This window comes from Anser cygnoides, chromosome 4 (assembly GCF_040182565.1).
Source record: "Anser cygnoides isolate HZ-2024a breed goose chromosome 4, Taihu_goose_T2T_genome, whole genome shotgun sequence".
Lineage (NCBI taxonomy): Eukaryota > Metazoa > Chordata > Aves > Anseriformes > Anatidae > Anser > Anser cygnoides.
Window position 1 is genome coordinate 72,947,799 of NC_089876.1, and position 14,798 is coordinate 72,962,596.

General features: G+C 38.5%; 1 protein-coding gene across 9 annotated transcripts in view; it reads left to right on the plus strand.

Annotated features, from left to right (window-relative positions):
• RAP1GDS1 (Rap1 GTPase-GDP dissociation stimulator 1) overlaps positions 1–14,798 on the plus strand; it is a 97,378-nt gene that overhangs the window by 40,615 nt on the left and 41,965 nt on the right. For 5 of the 9 annotated variants that reach the window (XM_048054724.2, XM_048054725.2, XM_048054723.2 and 2 more), the window contains exons 3-4: positions 9,689–9,811; positions 13,593–13,718. In XM_048054724.2, coding sequence (XP_047910681.1) covers positions 9,689–9,811; positions 13,593–13,718 — 249 coding nt within the window. Of the gene's footprint in view, positions 1–9,688; positions 9,873–11,854; positions 12,321–13,592; positions 13,719–14,798 lie in introns of those variants that run through there. The other 4 variants (XM_013201073.3, XM_066996394.1, XM_013201075.3 and 1 more) reach the window with 3 other exon arrangements.

Below are 14,798 nucleotides of genomic sequence, written 5' to 3' on the forward strand. Positions count from 1 at the left end.
TTTCCTGTCTTCAATGTTTTGGTGGATTTCCAGTTCTCACAACCATATGTTAACACAGAGGTTATATCTGAGTTGGAAATTCTTGATTTTGTTCTGTTCTTTATAACTGTGACTTCCATATGCTGTCGAATTTAGCTTGTACTCATGCTCTTCCTATAATTGACGTTACTTTTTCTGATCTTCACTGGCCATAGAACAATTCAGAACAATTCCTGTACTGGAAGAAAAAAATCACAGAAGATTCAGAGAGAGTTTTTTTGTAATTGCTAAATTCAGATCTCACCTAAGAAATATTGGCTTAACTGATTTTTTTCAAATGCATTGCCACTGCTGATGCCTTTGATTTATGGAAAAAAAAAAAAAGTTATTTTTTCTGTTTACCTACCTTTTTTTCTGTTGTCTTTTTATACATTTATGGCAGTTCAACATACATGCACTTAATTGCAGAGTCAGATAAGTGTCTATCTGCTTAACTTGTAGCACGTCAGAATGCCATGCTATTTCAGAGAAATGTTGTGCCTGTTTAGTACATACAGTATTAAGCAGTGGTCATTTCATGTTTTGTTTCTGTGATTGTCTCACACATTACTATGAAAGTAAAAGACTGGTTACCCTCCCAACCCAAACATAGAAAAAACTGATCTATAGAACCCTTTGTCCTAGCAGAGTTATTCTAAGATACAAAAATTACCTGAAATTACATTCATTCGTTCCCATTGATAGGCATTTTAAGCTGACCTTTTCTGAAGTATAGAGAAAAATCTCTACATTTCAGAGGTTGCTCAGGCAAACTTCACCATAAACAACACCAAACTAACCTTTTGCAGTTTTGAAGTCAAATTTAAGCAGAATAAGAGTAAAATGAGGTGTCTCACTTCACGTACATAGTGACCGAGTAACAATGCTTTCATAATTGTGAACTTTTCCACAGCATTATAGCCTAAAACAAAATAATAACCATCTGTAGGCCCTATTCTGACACTCACATGTAGGATTAGCTTTTGGCTACTGTCATTTCACATAAATAAAAAAGAGCACTCAGCACCCCCACAGATTTAATGCTCATTACTGCCGAGTGAGCTGCAACAACACAAGCCTGTGGACAAGCACAGCAAGACAGCGTAGTGCAAGCAAGTAGGCAAGCAATGATACCAATTAATCAGTGGCCTATTAATAAGTAGTGGAGTCAAGTTGAACGTTAAATTTCCTTGCTCTCTAACTTCTCTTTGATCTTTATCATTGCCCTTTCTTCTTAGCAGCAGTCTCCTTTCCAGGTGGATTTCTGAGCCTCCTGAGGTCTGCCCTCCATATTCCTAGCATCTGTCAACCATGAGTGGTCTTGGAGGAGGCAGCCACCCACGGGTGCCTATTGTGTCTGAGCAGAGCAGCCCTGCCTGCCGGTTAGTCCTGATGTCTAACACTGGCCTAGCCTGAACACTCAAACGGGCAGTGGTAACTTACGAAAAGGAAATATGCAGATGAAAGCTAGAATGCCCTCCTCCAAAAAGGCAAGAACAAAACCATATTATTGCTAATCGTCTACTGCTATCTATAGTTGTCTACTGAGATGACAGTATTCTTTGGGAAGATGATGGCCTTAGCCCGTGACAAAGATTTTACTACTTTGTTGCTCCTGCTTTGTCTTGGAAACTGCTAAAATACTAAGAGTAGCACTGAGCTACCTTAGCTCAGTGTAGCACCTTCAACAGCTCCTGTTCTGTGCATATTGGAGACACGAAGTGGTGCCTGTTTAGCAGCTGCTACGTCTTGATCCAGCATCTTTGAATTCAGTGGTGCAGGGATAATTCATTTAATCTGTCTACTCAAACCAAGAGAGGGAGAGGGAACAGAAACGGAAAAGTTGAGACTAAGTGGATGAGTGACAAGGAATAAAGTAGTACATATTTTTTAAACGAAGGAAGGAAATGGGAGAAGGGTAGGACAGATTTAAAGATATAAATTTTGAAAGAAAACCAACAAACTAAATGTACCTAGGTACCTAGGCAGTGATGGATGCCATATCTTCTTAATTCCCATTGCCTTCTGCAACAGCTGCTCACACTCAAAATCTCTATTGATTTAGCTCAGTTACTGAAGCACAAATGTTTAGAGCGCAGAGTAAAATTAGTAAAAGGAATATAAAGAAAGGTCCTGATTCTGCCAATATTTCCATGTATTCATGCTTTGAAGGACATAAATTCATATGTGCTGTTAGTCCCACTGAGTTCAAGAACTATACTCGTATAAAGTTATGTAGATGTTCAGATCTAAAATGTGTGTAGCCTCTTCTTGCAACTCCTTTGTTACGTGTCACCATCAGTCTTGATTTCTGTGTGACAGTAGGTGTCAAGGAAAGCATTCTTTCTTCAAAGGTGTATTTCTGGTTTATTTTTTTAGTACACCATCTTTGGTATCCTATAAACCTGGTCTTCTTGATGAGGATTATAATGTAATAAAATGTAAAGCAAAAGGCATAACACAAGCGTTTAGCATTTACAGTTGAATTATACTTTACATTTAGATTAGCAAAAAATAATATAACATTTAACATAATTTGGAATATTTGGCATGACAAAAATAATTTTGATTGGCTTGTAAGCATAAAATCCGAGTCTTACGCTCACATAGGTGGTGATAGTAGATTACAGAGGAAGAAATTTTTGACAGGAACATTTTCGTAAATGAAATGAGTTTTGATGAGAAAATGAAGATAGTACTTAAAACCCTGAGGAAGGTGTTATATTCTGCTGCCAAAGGGAAGGCTTAGAGAGGATGGAAACCATCTTAGTACAGATGCTGTTGCTACTGGCTAAAACATTCCTTTGCTATACCTTACAGCGTGCTATTCCTTTGTAATAACTTATACCTCATCCCTCAGAAAGTAACATTACCAAGAAAATGCATGTTAATTATTTTTCTGTCTTTTGCCAGTATAGTTACATCAGCAATAGGGTTTTGCAGGCAAGAAACTGTTGAACTGAAAAGACCACTTCTTAGACCAGCATGCTCACACAAGCAAGAATTTCTAGTCTGCCTCGGATACAGATAATCTCTTGTAGCAGAGGTACAAATCTAATTGGGCCAGCTCAGCCAATTAAGCTCATTGCAGTCCATTAGGTTTACTTGAGAAGACTGGTAGTCAAATGCCTTTCTGGAAGTTGGGGATTCTGATGGATATTTTGTAAGAGGGATTTTTGTCTCAAATACTGCGTTATAAAGCATTCTTTCTTTTTGCTACAGATGCTTGCTGCATCTTAGCTCATGAAACTGCTGCATTTTTGTGGCACTGTTTACACATAATGCAGAAATGTTTCATCATAAGTGCTGTATATTATATCTTATTACAGTATATCTATTTAATTGGAACATACTAAATCAAGGTGACTGCTTTTTATTGGACTATCTCCCAGTAAACTGGCCTAGCCTAATGATACTGGATAGTAATCACTGCTGCCTAGTGGGGTTATATTTTACATAAATTCCTCTTAATAGTGATACATTTAGTTAGTGCCAAATACTTAAATGATGTTTATCCAAGTGTTAAATTCCAAGGACTATTTGTTGAATATACAATGTGCCAAATAAAGATTAAGTATTATATGTTCCTTCTTCTCAGGAGGCCTCAGTGAACAGTAGTTCCAGATAATAGAATATAAAAATTTCTTTTTAGATTGTATTTTTGAAATGTAATGCAGAAGAAAAGGCCTGTTCTTAAAAAAAAAAAAAAAAAACTATTTATAGAGAGCATGTAATTCTCAATTTGAGGTCTGAAATTTCTTAGCTTTGGCCCAATCCCTTGTGACTTACAAACATGATCTTTTTTAGATTAGGTTTTCCCTTAAACTGGCTTTGGCAGCAAATCTTTTAAAAACATCAATAGCTGAGAAAAAATATTTTGTATGTAGACATAGTCTCTCAGATAGCACTGGGCAGAATTTTACGATAGGCATTTGAGCTTGCTTGAGAGCACTCTTAAGAGATTGCTTACAAGGAATATGAAACATTTCCTGAATATAGAATATGCAACTTTCAAGTCTGATCGTATTTTTAAATTGAAATCTCTTACACAGATTGAAAAACTAAAACATGAGGATACTTAAGGTTGTACCTAAGGTCCTGTAATAAATCCAGTTGGTACAAGCAATGGAGGAGGCAAATTAAAACGTCTGCACAAGCTGAGTATAAAACATGAAGGTGCTCGCGGATGACGTGTGTACTTGGATGCCAGACAGTGAACTAGGCAGCTCAGGCACTAATTATCAAACTCTTTAAGCAACTGGGCTACCAAAGCGGTTACCTCCTGCAGAGGGTCAATCAGAAATGTGGACAGGGGGAACTAGCAGCTCATACAAATCCACCAAACTAAGTGTCAGGGCAATAAACTAGGTCCAGCTCAGGAAAACAGATTCCTAGCCGCCTAACCTTAATATTCTGCTTTGTGCTGCTAAGCATCCATGGCAGTATTCATGTGTCTGTTTCTTTACAGAACACAAAGCTGGCATGTGTGTTTATTAAATTTCTTCACCGGTACCTGCAACAGGCTATTCAAGTCCTGAGTCTCATCCTGCAATTCACTTTTATTCTTTGGATACAGCTTTTGGAGAATTTAATCAGTGGGAATCATGCAGCTAGCTGGTTGGTGAATCTGTCTCTCCATCTGTCCTTCCGTCCTTGTTAGAGCTGAGATTTTAATTACAAACATCTGTGTGCTATCTCTGTTTCTTCATTAAAAAATAGGAGCTGAAGTTGCCCTGTTGCTGCTGGCAGTGACAGAACAGAGCAAACACCATGCTGAAAACATTCACACAGCTAAGGGAGAATCTTCCCTCCCTCCTAGGGGTCTAGTTTGAAGGATACATGAGCAAGCAGATTATATTTGTGGGGAATTCCCTATGTGGGGAGGAGTGTGCCAACAGAAGATGTATTTATACATTTAATTCTCTCTCTTTTCTTTTTCTGTAAAAACAAATCTTGGTAATTGGAATGGTCTTTTTGGCTAAGGTATGTTAAACAAAAACCTCCTTTCTCTGTGGTGTATGTCTTGTTGCATGAGATCACATTATTTGTTTTACTGAGGTTCTTTACAACCCACTATTTTTGTGCTTTTAGTCAGACTAAAATCTCCATTTTGTGGTTTGGAAAAAAACAGCAGTAGGATGCAGAGAGACAGACAGTGCTTCGTGCGAGAGGCAGTATATGGTATATGATGCGAGCATCGTACGTGAACTTTTTTTTTCTTTTTTTTTTTTGCTTTGGTAGATAAGAGAATGCACCAGTTAGAAAGATATCCCTTGCTCCCTTCGTTCTTTTCCCTCCTGTCTTTTGAGGGAACAGATGGAAGGTTCCTTTCATGATATACGTGGTTCATCATTATTTATTCATGTGTTCATCCTCCTCTTTCTGATGAGTACATGTGGGAGGGACGTTATAAAGCCAAGGTAATTTTCTGCAGTGGTTTCTGAAGGTTTATAAAACATCTTTGCAGCTAGAAATATATACATTTTTCAAAAGACTAACATGGTTGGCTTAATAAAGAGGACGCTCATGGAGCTGCTTATTTACAATTCTGTGGTGTGCCTCATTTCTCATGTAAAGCTCCACAACAAGGGAATTATTGCAGTGCTAGCCTTCGCTAATATTGGGTTATTTAAAACTCTTTTTCTTCTGGAATAAGAAATTGTTTGCACCAACAAAACATCTAATAGTGTAACTTAAACTCCTTGTTCAAAGAGCGCAGGAACTGTGCACCAATATTTTTCTTCTGCTAGCAAGTAGTGGCAATTCTGACAGGTATGCCTTTCCCTTCCCTTTCCACTCCCTGCCTTCTCTTTCACTTGAAGATGGAGGAAATGATGCAGAGATGAGAAAAGAGTGAGATAGAGAGGAGTAAAATCTAACAGGAAATAGAGCTGAGAGGGGAGAGACAATTTAATTTGAGACACTCATTGGATTTTTTCTTATAATGATTTCTGCCACTTAATTAAGCAGTCTGATAGCCCCAGTGCTCAGCTCTCCAGCTCTGATCTATGGCATTAAAAAATTGCCTGCCCACACCCGTTATTATTCTGACTTCAGGCACTGCAAAAACCATGAAAAGCGAGGATATTGACATTTTAATCACCCTGCTATGACGTTAATAAGATTTTGGAACTATGTGATCTAACATATTCTTCATCTTGATATCTGGTGATATAAAGAGACATCTAAAGCTGCAGGTTTGACCTTAGGGCTTTCCTCCCCCCAATTATGCTACCGTGGCACAGCACCGTATTGCATTGTGTGCAAAAGGACTGTTTCTGAAGCAGCATTATCACAGTCCTGCAGCTTCTTTCCTTCATGATAAGGGCAGTCGGTGCTCTATGGGTGGGTTAGTGCACGCAGGCTCAAAATCAGGCTTTAAAAGAAAGCATTTGAAATCTGGACATGCAGTTAGAGCAAAATGGTTTTGAGGTGTGGCGCCCTAATATCAGGCTGCCTTGACTGTCAGGTTTCCTTAAGGCACAGATCGAACAGATGTGAAAGGGAATGCGGTTATGCTAAAGGAGTTAAAATGGTAAGCATAAGGCAACTTGTTAACACATGATTAATGTTGACTATAATTCCTGTTTTCTCCATTATAGAAAGTGTGAGAGGAGATTACATGGTGGAAGTTTTGTCTAGATCTTTCTTGCTCCTATAGAAACATTCGGCTTGCATGCCTCAACTGCAATTGACAATACATTGAAACAATTCAAAAGATGACAGTTGAAATAAAATTCCAAAAGAATTTAGCCTCTAATGTATTTTTTTGGAAGCCCAGAATAAAACTAGTATGCAGCAGGTACACATCTTTAGCAGACTCCCTTTTTCTTGCACACAAACAGGAAGGCAGGCAGGCCTTCTCCAGCCTATGAAGAGAACAAGCAAAGGGAATACTTGAGGGTTGCCTATGCTAAAACCATTTCTAATGTTCTGCAGAGGAAGTACAGGGCTTAGGGAGACTTGGAGTAGACAAGCTGGAGCACCCCTATGGCATTTTTAACTCACTCGGGGTAGAGCAGAGGTAAGGGTGTCCCTTGCCAATGATGGGTGACGTACGCTCGCTGCTGGTAAATTCATCAGTTTTCCCACTTTCATTACTATCAAAAGTTTGTTGGTGGTGCTCAGCCTAGGTAACAAGAACCAGTGGGATGCTGGTTTTTTGAAGGGGAGAATATGTGCAGGTGTGGCTCCTGTAGTGCTTAAGAATAAAAAAGTCAATGTTCCGTTTTCATCCGTGTGATGTCAGCTAGCTGATATCCCAGTTTCCAACAGGTGTATTAAGCACTGTGTTTTTATTGATACTCACTTGCTTATCTCAGTTAAATAAATCAGAGCATATCTGCTACATAAAACTGGCCTGGAGAAGCATTTAATTTTATTTTCGCACTTCTTGCAGGATATATTTTGTCCTGTTTATGTAATTTATTCTTTGCACAGTAATAAGTCCATCAAACTACAGATCATAAAAATAAGACTGGATACTGTATATCTTTGTAGCGTGGCAGGAAAAAATGCATTAATGTCTCCTGCCTACTAATTCTGGTTAACATCGTACAGGTTCACAAATACCTACATGTCCAGTGTTGAATTCTGTAGTCTTGTTTTTGAACTTAAGAGAGGAGAATCTCTTCTTTAGTAGACACCTAAGAAAAGTCTGGACCAGTCTCTGGTCCTGTCATGATTTTTTTCTGGATTCAAATTTTTCTTTCATCCTTACATATGTACAAAGTATGTGCTATAAGTCAGAACTTGCAAAAGCTTGCAAATAAGTAAAAAGCTCCTTTACGTTGCATCTTCAGAGTTCTCAATGAATGTAAAAAATCACAATTAATTGGACTGCAAACAGCTTAATAATAATTAGTGTGTATATTATGCTTATATTGAAATTAATCTTTGTTTCATACCTAATCTGTTTGTAATCAGACGTCATCACTGTGTTGTAGATGAGTAGTCCTAGCCAGAGACTGGCATCCCAAGGTAACACAAGAAATACAGAAACACAGAGGCATGACTGCAATCCAGGCTAGAAGTTTTCTCCCTCAAATCCCTATTCTGTCACCTAGACATCGCTGGCTCCCGGCCAATGAAGCGTGTACATACCATACGTGAGCCACAAAGCCAACGTGAGTGACCTCTACCAGGCTTGTGGGGGCTGCTGCTCAGGGTCAGCTCGGGCAGCTGTCCCCAGCGCTCGGAGCATGGGTTGGCTTGGAGCTGCCACGAGTCAAAAAGGCGATTGCAGCCCTGAGAGTAGGGGGTGGGAGGAGGAGGGTGAGGAGAGAGGAGGCGGTGTGCCCAGTGACATGTTGTTAGCTATTCACAGGTGAAGCTCAGCTAAAAAATGGTTGCAAATTGCTACTCTAGAAGATTACCTGGTTGTGGTGCACAAAAAAAAAAAAAAAAACAAAAAAAAAACAAAAAATATTGACTTGTCTAGGGGGAAAGCAGAGAACATTTTATTGAAAAAAAACTATTGGATTAGTTTAAGGCCCCTGCTTTGCTGTTTAAGAGCATCTATCCCTCCCTTTACTCCCTGATTTGAAAGATTCTGTATAAAAGCAAAGCCATTGATTACTACTGTTGCTGCCCAGTCTGACTGTCTTGTTAGCTCTTGATAGCACCACAGTAAGGGTGCTTTGGAGAAGCTGCAGAAAGCAATGCTGAGAGGTCAGCCTTCTCAACACTGAAATGCCTGACAGCCAGCTACAGGAATAGTCTACATCGGTTTCTTGCTGTTACTGGCAAGCTCTAGCATTTTGGTTTTTTTTTATTTTAACTTGCACTTACCTTAAAGCTTTTATTTTAAGTGGTGTGAGGGGTTTTGTGCATGTTTTATGCATATCACACTCATATTCAGCTCAAATATGCTGTTATTTGAAAGCATTAGCAAAATACATTTTAGCATCTAGTACCTTATGTTTAATTGCAGTTAATGCTCATGTTCAGTGTTCATTTTCAGTTTGTACAGAACATTAGGCCAGCAGTGCTGGGTGGGGCCTTATTACAGAGCAGCTGCACAATTCCTTCAGCGTAACAGGCAGAAAGAGGAAAAGCCTTGTCCTGAAATCTTCAATCTCTATTACAAGGACTCTTATTTTTCCCTTCCTTTCCACGGGGACTATACCGGAGCTACTGTAGGCTAGCAGAGTAACATAGAAGATAAGCAAGCTGAGCATAAGAGGAGTCTAGACTAGGATCTGTTTAGCTCTCCTCCTTCTCCAATTTCTGACTCCTATGCTGCATTATACTCTGCCCTCAGCTGTTAGGATTTCCCCATCATTCTTTGAATGTTTGCCATAACTAGTCACTTCAGAGTACCATTCCTGCATTTTTTACACGGTACTTAAGGCTGCTGCATATCACTCCATAGCCTTTAGTCTTTCTGCCAGTCTCTGCAGTAGTTGCTCTATGTATGCATGAGTATGTATGCATATTTATTTATATAACACACAGTCACCCTGTAAAGATTAATTGATTCTGAATGGCAAATTGTAAAGATGTATGAACACATCATATGAAACAAACATGAAGTAGCCGTCTGCTTCCTATATGGGAAAACAATCACTTTGAGTATTACCTTTGAGAAGATATACCTTTCCTTTCTTTCTTCTTTCCTTCCCCCGTGCAAGCTGATGCACAAGTCATTTTTGTGTGATGTGTTTTTCAGATACGGAGACGAGTGAAAAAATCCAGAAAAGTGGAGTTCTTCAGGTGTTCGCGAGTCTGTTGACGCCACAATCTTCCTGCACAGCAAAAGTAGCTAACATCATAGCAGAAGTAGCCAGAAATGGTGAGGTTTTCTACAAGAACTTTTCTGCTGGAACATCTTCAGTTTTTCACCTCACTTGTCAGTATGTTTTACTTCATTTATGTTTTCATTTTGTAGATTAGACATCTTTTTCATATCTCTCCTTTTCACTCTTTTTGTTTTTGTTGTGTCAAATTTTATTTCTCTGCTTTTCAGTACAATTAAAACAGCATTTGGCTGCTGGAATATTTTCAGTCCTTACTTTCATGCTATTTAGTTTTCAAGACAATCACTAGTGTATGTTATCGGACAGAAATAGCATGCCATTAGCTTTAAGAAATGCATATGGAAAAAAAGATGTGCATGATTACATTACTATGTTACGCATAGTTATAACAGATGTATGTATAAATGTGGTTAAGGGATAGCAGATAGTTACTTTGGTCTGAGATTGGTGATAACATTATTATCATTATGTGGCCGTTGACACCACACCAAAAACAGTAATTCCCACCTGAAGAGCACTGTAAGTGTTAGAGTAAGAACACAAGATCCCAAATGAGAATCAGTGGTCCATTTTCATATGTATTATAAACATACAGTCATATAATGTGGAAGATAATCTAAAACTACTTATTTTTTCTTTAGAAATAATTATCTTAGAGCTCACCCGGTACCCTGCATACCTTAAGCACACAAGAATGGCCTAATTTTTGCAGGCAGGGGATATGGGCAAACCCTGCAAGGAGGGCAGAGGAGGTTTGTGGCTGACTTTCCTCACTCCTTGACTTGCTGCTCTACCAGCCAAAGAAGCACTGATAGCGTTTTGCACTTTCCTTCCCTGGGGTCCAGGGGGAGAAAAGAAGGATGCCCCTTACCTGCTGTGCGCAAGCAGTCCTGGCAGCTGAATCTGTCTCCCTGTGTAAATTGTCATGCTGGTGTCTCTTCAGAGAAGGGCCTACATTATTGCTGATTGTTTCCACATTCCTTTCCCACCTTTTCCATGGAATCACAATACTACAGCTTCTTACTGATAGCCTCTCTGTAATCTCTTCCACCAATTCTCTGATTTTGAGACAATGATATATATATATACACATATACACACGAATGTTCAACAACATTACCAAGATAAGAAGATACACTTTGTTAGTTTATAAGTTTTTAGATAAATAACCTGTAAAAATGTAAACACGGAAATTTAAACTTAGAAATGTTTCAGAATGATGGAGATTCATGCAGCCCTGTCACATGTTCCTCCATACTTAATAAATGCATAAGTATATTTAGACTATTCCAGTTGACTGAGCATCTTCAAGTTCTTTTAATCCTCCCTTCTGAAGTAGGAGCTAGGAATAAAAGCAATGTTCACAATAGTTTCACTGATTACGATGCATTGTTTCCTGAAAGATTCTCTATAGAGCATTTTAGCCAGTATCTTTCACTCTGAATTAATAAATGAAACCTCTGAATAGTTTTTAATTTTTCCCTTCTCCCTGCCAGGTTTTAAATTGCTGTTATGAGTACGCTCTTCAGAACAGCTGGCATTTTACCTGGTTCATCATGCAAAATAGCTTTTGTCTTTTTCTTGGAGTTAATTAGTAGGCACAACTAGGACCTCTGGCAGCTAAGGTTAACGTGAAAGTATTCAGAAGTGCCTACCACTTTCAGGACTGAGATGAGCTGGGTGTTCCTCTTTGGGTTCTATCTCTGTTGAAATAGTTGCTTAAGCAGGATAGTAGGGAACACCTCATTTGAATTCTATGATTTTCTTTGTCCTCTTACATAAGAATGCAACTGTTTCATGTTTATATTGCATCTTTTTTCAACAAGCTTCAGGGCACTTTGAGAAATTTGCATTGTTGACATCATACAGATAGTAGGCATTAAACACAGGCAATTGAAATTATTTCCCTGTGGTCTTGCCATGCAGCTCTGGCAGAGCTGGGAGTAGTGCCTCTGACTCTGAATCTGGACTTTACCAATAAAAGAACATCTTTTTCTTCCCCACTCCTTGTTTTCCTTTCCCATTCCCCTCATGTGGTCTCCCATCCCATCTTGCCATGTAAAATCCCTCTAACTTGCCTGCTTGGTTTTATCATATTTCGTTTCTTCCTTTTCATCACTTTGTGCCCTTGCTCAATTTCACCTCTCTAGCTCACATGACTCTTCCTTCTCCTAATACTGTATGTTAGTCTTTTGTATCTTAAAAATCCAAACAGGCAAAAAACACTTGAGTCACTCTACTCTCACCAGCTGCAGCCATTTCTCTTTCAACTATGGGCCTATGGAAGGCTCAGATGCATTTGCTACCTGGAGTTTCTCTCCCCACCTTTTAAATACTCTTCTGAGGTCTTTAGTCTCTTCTTCTTTGCTAGATTTAGGAATGAGAAAAACATCTTTGCAGTCTATAATACCACAACACAATTAAATGTCTCTGTTGAAATCTTGTCCTCCACTGGTTTATGGTACTCTGTCCTTCAGTGCTCCTCCTCCTAACCTTTTAAGTGATTCTTCAGTGTTTTCTTCAAAGGATCTGCTTCCCCTCCAGGTTAGTGGAAACCTTCTGAATGTCTCTGTTATTGGTTACTTTCCTTTTCTGCTATTTCTTCTGTGCAAATATAGTTGCAGTTAACACATTTTTGTTGCTAACAGATCAGTTTTGCTATGTATGGCACCACTTCTTTTACTTCTTATCCTTACATGACCTTGATAAATACAGGCTTGCTCAGCATATTGCCTAATTATTTTTTTTTTAATTTTTTTTTTTTTGCTGAATGAGAGACTGAAAGCTTCTGTTCACTCCAAATAAGAGGGTGTTTGGAGAAAAGGTTTCTTACCCTTTCTCACCACATGAGAAAGACCCCAAACATACAACAGCACAGACTGAGACCTCTACCTCTAGAACAAGTTACCATTTCCTCTCACAGACCAAGAGTTTAAAAAAAAAAAAAAAATCTGATCTCTGATGGTGCCCCATAGTAAACTATCAAGTTCACACTAGTGGTGTCTCGGTGGCTGCCTCTGTAAACTTCCCTCGTGAAATGAACAGCGCAGTGCCTAACTACAGATCCTCCTGGAGACCAGTGCTTTATCTCTCTGGCACCAGGATAATTCTCCACCTACTTGCACAGATGTAAGAGAAATACTTTGGTTCCCTATCACCAAGGGACATAGCAGGAAAAAAGGACAGAAAAGTAGAGAGTTTCCCAGTGGATGGGTCCTCTAACTTTCCTCCCATGGTGGGGATCAGTTAGACTGTGGAAAGGTACAGGGCTCACATAATCCCTCTTGTACTTCTCATTCCTTACCTTCCAAATAAAGACCCTGTTACTTGGCTTTGTTTACTTCTGTTTTGTTTTTCCTAAAGCAAAAGCTTTTTAGGAGTTCTAATTATGGAAACAGAAGGTTAAAAAGCGCTGCTTATTTTGGGAGTATGAGTACTAGTTTTAAGTCATCTCTTGTGTAATTCAGTAGTTCATGTTTGTTCAAGTGGAGAAAAAGATTGTGAAATCACTTGTTCTTTTCAGCATTTCTTTATGATTCTAAAAACTTTCTCAGTCTAATCTCTGTTAAATTAGTTTCCATGAAAGTCAATTAAATACTCTTAATTCCTTCTAAATTAACAAATAATAACAAATTATAACATAAGCCCAAATCCTGACCTTGGGCTTGTTCTCTAAAAACCTGCATGCAAACTTACATTGTTTGTCCATGCATATGTTTATTCTTACAAAAGGCCCGGTTGCGATGCTAGTGTAACTAGAATGGAGGAAACTGAAAATAGCAGGCTTTCTTTAATAGGCTTTTTCTTTTTTTGCAGAATTTATGCGGAACCCATGTGTGGATGCTGGGTTGATCCCTCCTTTGGTGCAGCTGTTAAACTGCAAAGACCAGGAAGTATTGCTTCAAACAGGACGTGCCCTGGGCAATATATGCTACGATAGCCGTAAGTGTTGAAATATGCCATCTTTTGTAGATGCTCTTGTAGAAGGGAAGGGAATGTTTTGGTACATTGAGTACTGGGGGTCATTTTCCACTTTTCTTGACTTTTATTTGCCACACGTGGCTATTCTGATTGCATGGACACTTGTGCATCACACTTGCATTATGCTTTTGTGACAGAAAGAATAAAAAACTGTTAAAATATCGTGGTACAATTGGACATAATATTAGAAGAGATTTGTGGGCTTCAGTGGTTTGTTTTGTCTTTTTTTAAACATAATGAACTAGTTTTTCAAAGACCAGGTGCTACGTATACAGTGTCCTGAATGGCTAATTATTCTCAAATAGAGTCATAGGGGAGTAGGTAGAAGGGAATATTTATATCTTAACCAGTCTCAAAGATGTGCAGAGCTACATATGTGGGTGAGAGGGATGCCTAAACTATGTTGCTGATTTCTCAAAATTCTGAAGTGGCCAATCACTTGCGCCAAGATTACATACTGATATTTTTGATAGTCTGGATTTGGGGTTGGTTACTTTTTAGGGATTTCTTGGCCACAATAAATATTGCAGTGTCAGGCATTAGCAAATTGAAATGCGCTTGTGACTCCATGTCTTTATATTCATATGAAGCTATTAGAAGCCTATGGATGTCTGCAGTTGGGAAGTGAAATTGCATAAGAACTTTAGTATCTTCAGATTTAGTGTCTTATGTCACATGGCAAGAGATTTTTCTTTGTGGTATATTTTGCATTTACTAAAAGTTTTTACTATTGTGAATTACTGTCTGTTTAAAAAAATAAAATTTTAGTAGGCTCTTCCTTAATACATTTTTCAAGCTAGTTTGGAAATTCGCATTTTATGTTGTTTTAAATTACTTTGTCTTTGACCTCAGGGATGTTAATAAGATTTTTCATGCTGGCATTTCCATTTACAGACAACTACTGCTTGAGGATGATAATGTTTAATTCTTTCATTTAGGGTTTTATTTAAGGTGACCAATCAACTGAACACCTGCTTCCCCATGGAAACTTCAAGAAGAAGCTGTTGAGTTTTCCATAACAATTTACTTACTAAATTTTAT